We start from the raw sequence: 11,077 nt of genomic DNA, 5'->3' as shown, positions 1-11,077 counted from the left end.
TTTAATTGATTTTTTTAAAGCTGTACTAGTTAACATTTCTAGAACAATATAACAATCTATGCCTACTCCAAGACATAGTTTTGAATCACAGTTTAAAATTTTATTACTTATTTTTGAATCACAGTTTAGAATTTTATTGCTTATTACAGTGTTATTTGCTCTGGACCATCAAAAATATACTTGTAAATGTTGTATAGCTGCTCAGCAACATCGATTTTATAAAATGTAAATATATCAATATATCGAAAACAGATAGATAGATAAATATATATAAATAAACCATGACAAAAATAGTATGACATGAGATAAAGGATGCGTTGTCCATTCGCACCAATCGCACCCTGCATTTGATGGCATTATTTGGCCTCTTTCGGCCGCCCATAATCTCACGCCATCGTATATCATTGAAGTTGTGGCAAAATCCATAAATTCCACCATATTTATCAGATCCTCCCTTATATTCATACACATTTCACGGTGCATTCGATGCAGTTATTTGGCTTTTTTGGGCGCCCTTCTTCTCACGCCATCACATATAATTGAAGTTAGTAGCAAAATTCATAAGTTCCACCATGTTTATCAGATCCTCTGTACGATTCATATAGCACTGGACAAGAGTCGCCTTTGTGCAGACGATTGATTGATTCATTGAGTGGAAATGGATAATGGAGTTTCATCAGCTAAATGTCGTCCTCTGGGAACAACAGAAGCTAATTGGTGCAGAGCTCTGGATGGTGGGACAGGCACCTGCATTACAGGTATTCTCTTGGCCAAATCCATAGGAGTTGCGCCCATTCAAACATCTCTTTCACTAATTTTAGCTGCCCAACCACTTCTCAGAGCTCGAATCGTTGACAAACAAGGCCAGCTATGCTTTGATATCGATGATAATGTATTGCTGGATATTGAAATCATAAACCAGGAAACCCTGCAGCCTGTGGAAAACATAGATAGAAGGGCTCAAGAGCCATGGTTGCAAATAGTAGAAGACGAGATGAATACCACTTTTCCTCAGCAGACACCATTCAGAGTTATCGAAGCTCGTCTGTATCGTTTTCCCAATACAGACAATTTAATCATACTGAAACTGCACCCTGCTGCAGCAGACCATCTTTCTGCAGTGGGTATCTCTTCTCAGTTCATGAAACATTTACAGGACTTTGTTGTTGCCGAGGAAAATGGAGAAGATCTGCAGGAATTGATAGACAGAAGGAGTGTTGAGCTGGAAAAACGTTTGGAGATGGATGAGGAGGTTCCTCCATGTGTGGAAGATGCCATTCCTCCTGGAAAAGCCAGAAAACCATTCTGGGCTCATGGCCTCGACATTTTGGGATATGGGCTGTCTGCTTTCCGCCATGCTATTCTTCCGTTGGAGAATGTGGTCGATGACAGGAAGTCTCGTATCATTATTGCCGATTTCGGTGAATCTGCTACAAACAAAATACTTCAAGTAATTCCACAGACTAAATCGGTTTTTACTTTGGTAGTGTATGCCTGTCTGTTCTTCAAACAAACAGGCTAATGGTAGGCTATTCTATTTTAGGGATCTTGGATATGTTGGTCTGTGATTCTGGTTATGAATTTTTGTGATATGTTGAGATTCTTTAGTACTGGTAATGCTTGTTGTTGGAATAAATGTTTCTTTTAATTATTAAAAGAAGCGAAGTGAGGCACACAAATAAAAAAAACCGACAGCATTAGGCAGCCTCTATAAGCTAATAACCTCTGGAAACTTTAGACCGGGTTGGAAATGCTTCTTTTAACCATGTAATCTAAATGATTTATCTTGTGGCTCTTTTACGGGCATATTTTCCATTCAATTTTCAGTATTTTCCATTCAATTTTCCCTGAAAATGGCCAAAATTCATTGAAATTGCATATTTAAGTCGTTGAGTTATACAATCCTAGTGTCTCAAGGGTTTTTTCTTGAAAATGGCCAAAATTCATTGAAATTGCATATTTAAATAGTTGAGTCATACAATCCTAGTGTCTCAAGGGTTTTTCAAGACTCTGAATCCATTTATACATTCATAAATGCAATTTGAATAACAGGAAATTGCGATCTCAACATGAATTATTATTTATATCACTGAATTCCAGTAAATATAGCCAAGAACAGAGAACCTTTAGACTCTGTCTCTTTTAACTTTAAAATGAACAAAATAAAGCAGTTTATACCTTGAAAAAAAATTGCAGCATTAAGCAGCCTCTATAAGCTAATAGCTTCTAGAACCGTTAGACCTAGGTAGCTTATTGGCAAGTGCAAAAAAAACTTGAAAGTTTAAAAGAGAAGTACATCAAAAACAAAAAAAAACAAAGTCTAAGGTCAGCTGGCCTGCACAGTCCATCCATCAACAAAACATAACTTGTGCAGCAGCAGGAATCATGCCTCAGTGGTGGCTTATCTTTGTTCTTGGTGGGTAGTCCCATTCATCCACTGCAGGTTTTGGGCCAGTGCTGATGGTGATGTCTATCCAGTGTGAACACTTTCTGCTTGGAACCTTGCAGTGAACCTTGCGGTGACAGGTATTCTGCCTGGAACCTTGAAAACATCAAGGTTCCTACCTGCCTTATTCTAAAACCTTGAAAACCCTACCTGTTACTTCAAGGTTCCACGGCAGACAGTCTGCATGGTGGACAAACATTGCCAGTGAGGATGAGCTCCCACCTATCATTCCCCTGCTTGGGCTCAGGAGGTTTTTGGGCCTCTGAAATGGTTAGAGCAAGCTGCCAGCATTTGTTCTCCTGGGTTAGGTGTGGGATAGGCCAGCCATAGCATCTGTCTCCACTCTAGAACAGTTCGCTGGGACTAGCGAGAAAGGTATTAGGGGGCAGGAGAATTATCGGGTGGTTCCTATGTTTGCGTTGTTTCAAAGGTGCATTTCAGATACAATGTTTTAATGCTTTTTTCAATGCAGATGTGTGAAAGTAAATCATCAGATTTGAATGGGTTGCTGATTGCTGCATCATTGAGGGCGGTTGCAAAGTTCAAAGGTACAGGAAGCAGAGGAGAGCATTATGCATCAGTTATTCTACTCAACTGCAGATCCATGTTGGAGCCAGTGATACCAGATTCCACTGCAGGTATTCTTCCATCCAAGATTGTCTTGGAAACTGTTTTATATGTTTTTTCAACAACAATGACAAGACTTAACCCTATTTTTGTCTTTTTTTACCTTATATGTTTCTAAACTTTGGGATTTTGAGTTTGTTTTCCTTGGCCCTTTCAATCCATGCTCCTCTATCACAGACTCTGGATGACTATAGTAATATTTGGTTCATTGGCTTGTAACATGGTGCACTAGCCCCTCCTGAAAGTTCTACAGTATGATCCAAAATTTCTCTTATGAGCTTTCGTAGCACATTTTGATTATTGGTTTCAATCGACTGACGGATTATGTCACATTTGGCACACTTTTTAAGTGTCTCGTACATTCTCCAAAGCTGGGCACCTTAGCAGTGCTTTGCATGTCCATTCCACTCTTTTTGTGGTGATCTTGGATATATTAATCTCCCATTTCAATTTTCACCATGCTGGTTATTATTTTGCTAGAAGTCATCTTTTGCTTCCACATGATAACTCTATGCACGTGAGGTTGTGGGCCGTGGCACTAGACCTGGATTTACAAGGACAATTTTGTGTTATTTCTGTTGTTTCTATGGCTTCATGCATATTTTTCTACCCAGACATTATGTGCAAATCCAGGAACTGAAGCCTTCATAGCCTGGACCAACAAAATCAAGGTCTCGATTGATAATATCGATTGCATATTTACCTCGATTGATTGCTTGCCTGCAGGTTTCTACCATTCAGGCATTTTGAAAACATTCCATGCCACTGAAACAGAACCCTTATTGAAGCTTGCAACAAGGGTCACCAGCGATCTAAATGAAGCAGTGAAGAACAGGAAGCATTTCACAGATATGGGTGATTTAAACATGCTGATGGCTCAGGCCATGGGTCGCCCTGCTCTAACTCCTTCGGCATCAATGCGTACAGCACTCATAACTAATCTGCATGATGCTCCTTGTCATGCTGCAGATAAAGAATCAACCTCGCATCTAAATTTGATGGACTGGGTTACCTGTTCTTCTATAAATGGAGTTGGGCCTTGTCTTGCACTGTATCCTGACTTCAGATATGGCTGCCTCAGAGTTTCCTTCGTATACTGCAGTCCCCTTTTCTCTGCAGAAACCATGCATAAATTGGTGGACGACATATCATCCATGCTTAACAATCTGGACGACCAGTTGTAAAAGCAGAGGTTTTAAGTCTTTGGATAGGGATTTGGATTTACGTTTAATTACACAAGCATCGTTTTCTTTCTCGTCTTAAGAACAAAAGAGCTTTTGATATGTGGGAAATTGTATGAGAAGTCAGCGATTATCATTCCCTTTGAAGAGCAAAATTCACTAAGGTCTTCAAAGCAACATTATAGTTACAGGCCAACATGTGACTGGTACACCAAAGTGGAAAGAGTCAAACTTGACAACGGACATGTTTTAAAATATTTGAGAAAAATGAAGTAGAACTTTCAACTGGTTCATTCATTGCTGTTACTAGACAAAAGAAGAAAAACCAACACAGATACAAAAAAAATCACTACTACCTTGTATAAAAATGCTTCAAGCAAACAGAGACATTCTTTCATAACATCATTCCTGTTTCAATTCTACAAATCCATTTAGATAGTTAATCAATTGCCATAAAATGATAAATCCTTGCACACCGTTTAATCACCTAATTGTTTTTCTTACCTAAATGCCACCCTCCCTCTACAATCTCGTAGACCTGTAAAATGGCGGAAGACAAGGCATCAGTTGCTTTCTGGCCACTGACACTAACTCATAGACAAATATCTAAATTTTCAGTGAGTGGAGGCTTTAACAGTTTATGTAGTACTAACTTCTTTACCTGTGCCTCATTGTCCCAAAGTAGCATCCGATTCTTGTAAACTATCACACTATAACATATATTTTATGTACTTATCCCTCTTGGTTCTGAGAACCTATGCTTTAATTATGCTTGCAATCTGCTCTTTGCTTTTCTGTCTCCTGAGCTTTCTGACTTTTCACTGGTTCTAGCTGTGGTTGGATTTGGTCACTGAGATATGCATATAAACTCAACAATATTAAAAGCCTTTCGAAAATCAAGAACATAAGCATTATCTTTTCTTTAGAATTTTGCGATGCTTGTTTTCTGCATCTGGTTGCAGGTACGTGGTGTGTGTCATCACCAACCCAACATTAAAGTATTGTTCTTTCTTTCCACTAAGTTTTATTACCATGCCTCACTGATTGAAGCAATCATTATTTGGATTTCATTTTGAAGATCCTATGACATCATCTTTGCGTTCTCTTTTATATTCTGTACTACTATTCCCAGAGTAACTATATGCAAATATTGATTATGATAACAGCAAAGTCCTAATGCTTGAGATTACCCCTGACCACACTATGAAGCGAGTTATCCAGTATTCCACAAGATTCTGTCCCTTAAGGTGGGGGCACACTCCTAGCTATCCAGTTTTCCACGAGGATGTGTCCCTCAAGGTGGGGGGCACGCTCTGAGTTATCCAATATTCCACGAGGACGTGTCCCTCAAGGTGGGGGGCATGCTCCTGGGTTAGAGAACACTTAGGAAAATGTTTTTCATGTCCCTCTTTTGGGAAAACGCATGGGGAAACGTTTCTCCAATGTGGGAAACATGTTTCTCCAAAAGGGGTGCTTGTGGGCACCCTCCCTCAAAAAGGGGGGTTCTGGGCATCACTTCTCGGTGTCCCCCCTGAATTTTGCCTTGAAAACAATAATTTATGAGTGGGAAAACCTAATATTCAACTCTAGGGCCTACTAATGCTATGTAATTAATGGTAATGTTAAATTCTTAAAGTGAAAGGGGCATCATTTTACTTAAATTTTTAACATTACCATTAATTGTTTCAAGATGTTTGAGAGTGGTTCCAACCTCATTGGATTTCTTATGGAGTAAGTAGAATTTTAGATCCCACTCAAAATCCAACAGACTTAATAGTTTTCAGGATTTCGCATTTTCATTGGATTTCATCAATGTATGAGGGTATGGAACTAGCATTTAATCAAGAGCACCAAGCCCTCTATGTACCTCAATATCGGTATCATTGATTGTTGAACTCGTCTATCACGACCCTAGTAAAAATGTACCTATCACTCAAACAATATCTCAATTTGACATGTTAAGTTTTTTCTATCTTATTTTAATGCTTAGAGGGTGATATTGATGATAGGGTCCCAATATAGGTAATGATTTTGATGATATGTAACTATTTGTTGTAACATGATTTTTTTTTGGACAATAAAGGCCCTCTAGAGCCTCTTTGTTGATGTATTTTTACTTCAAAAATGATTGCACTTGATGCTATTTTGGTCATATGCAACCTTACTAATACTATATATATGAGAAACTTTGCACCTTTGTGTATAATGGTTTGGATTCATATGGATGCACATAAATATTTATGTATATTGTTCAAAATTTGAATGTTCATGTATTTTTGGGTGCACTAGTTTTTTGGTATGATTTTTCCCGATTCCTAGTTTTGGGGTTGACCAATTTGATGATCATTCCAGTTCTGATAACATTGGTTCATTGTCCATTGTTCATTTTCAGTTTTAACTTTTGAGTGTTGACTCTAGATACTGATGATCCCAAACTGAGTCTTTGACTAGTCACTCATTACTATTTTTGAGTTTAAATAATTTCAATTTACTATTCCATTGTTCAGACTTTAGTATCTACCATTTTGCTTAGTGTTGTTGCCGCTTAGCACACACATCTAAGTTAGTGAAAAAAAACCATGAACCCCAAAAGGTGTGGTTTGGTGGCAAAACTAAGAGATGGGGTTGTCACCTATTCCCAACTCTTTTCATTAAAGCCCTCTCCTAGGTAAGCTAACGGGGGTGGTCTCTAATGAGAAGTTATATGATATGAGTTTCTAGGAGATTAAGCTAAGTGGAGTGTTTGTCAAAAATAACTTGTTTTCAAGAATTAAGCAAACATATGAATAAATAAGCAAATTTCAAATAAATAACAATAGCTTGCCCAAAAAATGAAATCAAGATACAATGATAGATAATCCTGCAAATCAAATGTTAGACCAAGATGAGCATATAAACATCAATTGCAACTATAAAGGAAATAGTACTTGAAAGTAAATGCTCAAATGACAAGATAATGACATCAATTACTCATGAACAAAATGACCATCAAAGCAACAACTTGAAATATAGTTACACCAATGAAGGATATTCCAAGTACAAGAAAGCTAATTGTTACAAAAGTAAAAGATCTAAATATTTGCACTATAAAGCAAATGCCTCTTGAGAAACTGATAGTATTTTTAAATATCTAAGTCACCTGAGACGGGGATTTGGGATTCAACGGATAAGGGGATTCAAGTGTCGGATACGGACACGTTGACCCCCCGTAACAGGAAACGTTCGGATACGTTATATATATATATATATAATAAAAATTAGATATTTCTTTCACAAATTCTCATTCATGATACAAATTCATTGATTCAAACATAGATCTTCATCTAGATGTAAGTTTTACAAAGTAACATTATGCATACAAAATTTCAAATACAATTGTGACATAAATGACAAATTATAAATTTATAATACATATTCAATTCATCAATGATCCAATAGGAGAAAGACAAGATAGTAAGATAAAGATATTGTAGTTTTCTCATTAAGTCATCAAAATCAAAATGTGTTACTGTTTACATAGCTAGTGCAATGCCAATGACAAATAGAAATAGAAAATACAAAACAACTACAAGTATACAAGCCTCAAGGGAGTAGGTAGCTCATGACTCATGAGTCATCAATCTTCATAGTCATCATCAAAATCAGCATCATTGTCCTCATCATCATGGTCACCACTACTCTCCTCTGATGCATCCTCCTCCTTTGTATCCAAAGTCATCTCTGCATCTGCTAGTGTGGAGGATGACCCCTCTATAGTATCACCATCATAAAATCTGACAGGCTCTAGCACTTACCTGTTGCTTGAATCTCCTTGAAAATACTCCCACACCCTTTGCTCCTTGCTCACAAACACCCACAGCAAACCCACAACAAACTAGACAAGTGAATGTGCAAATAGAATGGGGAAATACACCTTTATAACGTCACGCGGGTTCTTGATTTCCGGATTCAAAGTGTCCTGATCGGGACACGTTCCGGATTTGAAGTGTCCCAATCAGACACAATGTGTCTCGATTTTCGAACACGAATTCGCCCAAATCATGTCCGATTCACCGAATTCGGGACACGTAGGGCTTGGGGGACGAATCCAGTTTCATAGGTAAATACAACTCAAATAAATTCAAGATAGCATATATAGGAGAGTTGTATTGCAAGTAAAATAAAATTGTGATGTAGAGATGCTCTTGGTTTATTTTATTAGTTGTATTCTAAAACAAAGTTTCAATTGAACTCTAGTCCCTAGACCTCATCCTCGCTTGAAAATCCGAATCTCACAATGAAGAGTCAATAGGGGTGGAGGGTCCATAAAGTCTATACAACCAACTTAAGTTGGAGGTTAATTTTAGAAATGTCAATTAGCAATAACTATGCTCAAGTGAGATGCATGTAAGTTACTTGCTCTCCAAATTTGAAATCTTGATGGCAATCTTCCATAAATGAGGAAATACTCAAAGTAAAATCGCACCAATGGCTTCAAAGTAAAAAAAAATGGTAGTTTGATGTGAGCAAGTGAATTAAAATGATGCAAGTTGCTTGAAAAATAAATTGTTTCAAGTAGACAATGATAATATAATGCTCCAAGGAAATATCAGTTATACTTGAAATTACAATGTAGCAAAAGTTGACAAAAATGAAGCATGTACTCAAGTAGTCATGAAACAATTTACCAAGCTTAATGGGAATGAATTAATAAACTAAATCAAACTTTGTCAAGAATATAAAGTGCTTGCATGTAAAGAAAGATTTGCTCAAAGTAAAACGTTAACTTGTAACTCAAAGCAACAATGAAATGAAAGATGCAAAGCTCAAGTAAAAATGTAGCAAACTTAACTTAGTAAATGAAATGGAGTTTTGAGGTTGTGTTAATTCCCAAATTTTACCATATGTGAATGAGTATTAGCAAATGGAAAGTGCATGAAAGAGAAACTAAATTGTGAAAGTTCATAATGCAAATCAATCCACCCACAAAAGTCCTCTTTCTAAAATGAGGAGGTGGGATACCATGGGATGAATCCCAAGCTTCGTCGAGCCCGAGAAGATTATTTTATTAGAGGTATTACAATGAGGAGAAGGCCTTAAAAGGCTACCCAAAAGATGAAGAAGAAACTTTTACACAATCAAAACTACAGAAGTTAGATTCTCCTTCTTGTACAATGTGAAAATTTGGCAACCAAAGTAGCTAATGAAACCTCCTTGAAATCTGAAAATTACAAGGGGAAAATCAACCTTAAGAGACCCACGGCCTAGCTTTATGTGCAACTCCCAAATGAACTCGGCTTTGCAGAAAACGAGGGACTCCACAAGCTCATGGCTTCCATGGGAAATGATCCAATCATGCACCAATGGGTCTTGAAAATGCTTGTTATGAGTTTGTACAAAATTTCCCTCAAAAATCTGCTCCAAATGAGTTATCAAATCCTCCAAATATGGGCTGCAAAACAAGAAAAATATTAATGGACAAAAATCAGTTAGATGAATTGTATATGTACAATTATAATTTACAAAGGACTAAGCTAAAGAGTGTGAGTAAACTCTCCTCTCTGATTAGCCATTTTAAGCTCTTAGATAGCAAATGAAAGTAACTGGAGCACAATGTTTAATAAAAGTGGTTTAAATTTAAAAGTACTTGGCTTGTGTACAAGTTATGTCCCAAAACCGTTGCAAAACCACTTTGTAAGATAAGACTCTGAAGGCTCAAAAAACAAATGAGAGCTCGTTTGAGAATGTATCAAGAGTGGGTTGGTCTCTCCAAAGGCTTTCCCTCGCACTTGATTCTTTGATCACAACAAGATGCTCCCTCTACAAAACTTCAATCAAGAATTAGTTCCATATAGATTTAGCAATAAACAATTATAAGAAACTCTAGAAATTTATTTGAAACCAACTGAAGCATTCTATACCTAAAGCATACTTCTAAATCAAATGTTAATGCAAAATAGCTCTACATTAACAAATCTACAAGAGCATATGGAAACAAATTAGATCAAAGCATAAATAAAAGGAATTATACCAATGATCAACAATTCATCACACTTAAAAAAGAGAAACACCTCAAGAATGAAACCCCAAAGTCTTTATTGATATTTCTAAAAGTGTACAAGGCAGCAGAGTTTCCACAAATACAATAGCTAGTAACAATAATTCTAAGTTGCACGAAACAGGGAAACGGGTACGAGTTTCCGAAACGGGAAGCGATACGAAACGCGACCTCCCCAAATTTTGGAAACGGGGAAACGCGAATATATATATATATATATATATATATATATATTGAAAATATTTAAATATATATATATGTGCAATCATAAAGCATAAATGATACATTATAATTTATTACACTTAAACATTAAGATTTAATTTACATCACATTTACTCATGAATGATCACATAATGAAAATAAAAATATCGGAATATCCAAAAGCAACCTTTATTATATATCCAAATCTCAAAATCAACCTTTATTTATATTAATATATGAGGTTGCAAGTACAATAAAGACTATAAGGCTACAAGAGAGAGATCCAAATCAGGATTTTCTGCATCCACATCCCATTCTTTAGAAGGACCATTGTTGTATTGGGAGTCTCCTCCTACATAGTCGAACGACCTTAGTGCTCTTGATTAAATACACGTTTCATACCCTAATACCCTACATGATCTTGATTATTGAGAGTTTCCCCTGCATAAAGGGCTTGGTTCTCTTGATTAAATACAAGTTCCATACCCTAGTACATGATAAAATCCAATGGAAACATTGCAATCCCTCCAATCCTGAAATCCTGAAAAACAAATAAGTCTGCTGGATTTTGAGTGAGATTTAAAA

At 36.7% G+C, this 11,077-nt stretch overlaps 1 protein-coding gene across 1 annotated transcript; it reads left to right on the top strand.

The window, feature by feature from the left end:
* Positions 1 to 351: 351 nt before the first annotated feature.
* On the top strand, positions 352 to 4,547 carry LOC149179852 (uncharacterized). Its single transcript, XM_089415821.1, has 3 exons — positions 352 to 1,450; positions 2,919 to 3,084; positions 3,800 to 4,547. The coding sequence occupies exons 1-3, from the start codon at positions 659 to 661 to the stop codon at positions 4,255 to 4,257; spliced, it is 1,416 nt and encodes a 471-aa protein (XP_089271947.1). The 5' UTR covers positions 352 to 658; the 3' UTR covers positions 4,258 to 4,547.
* Positions 4,548 to 11,077: the final 6,530 nt, after the last annotated feature.

The sequence above is a fragment of the Pinus tabuliformis genome, chromosome 3_2 (assembly GCF_031772625.1).
Source record: "Pinus tabuliformis cultivar Carrire ecotype Pingquan chromosome 3_2, CPIR1, whole genome shotgun sequence".
Lineage (NCBI taxonomy): Eukaryota > Viridiplantae > Streptophyta > Pinopsida > Pinales > Pinaceae > Pinus > Pinus tabuliformis.
The sequence above is the reverse complement of the archived record's forward strand: the minus strand, read 5'-3'. Positions and strand labels throughout refer to the sequence as shown.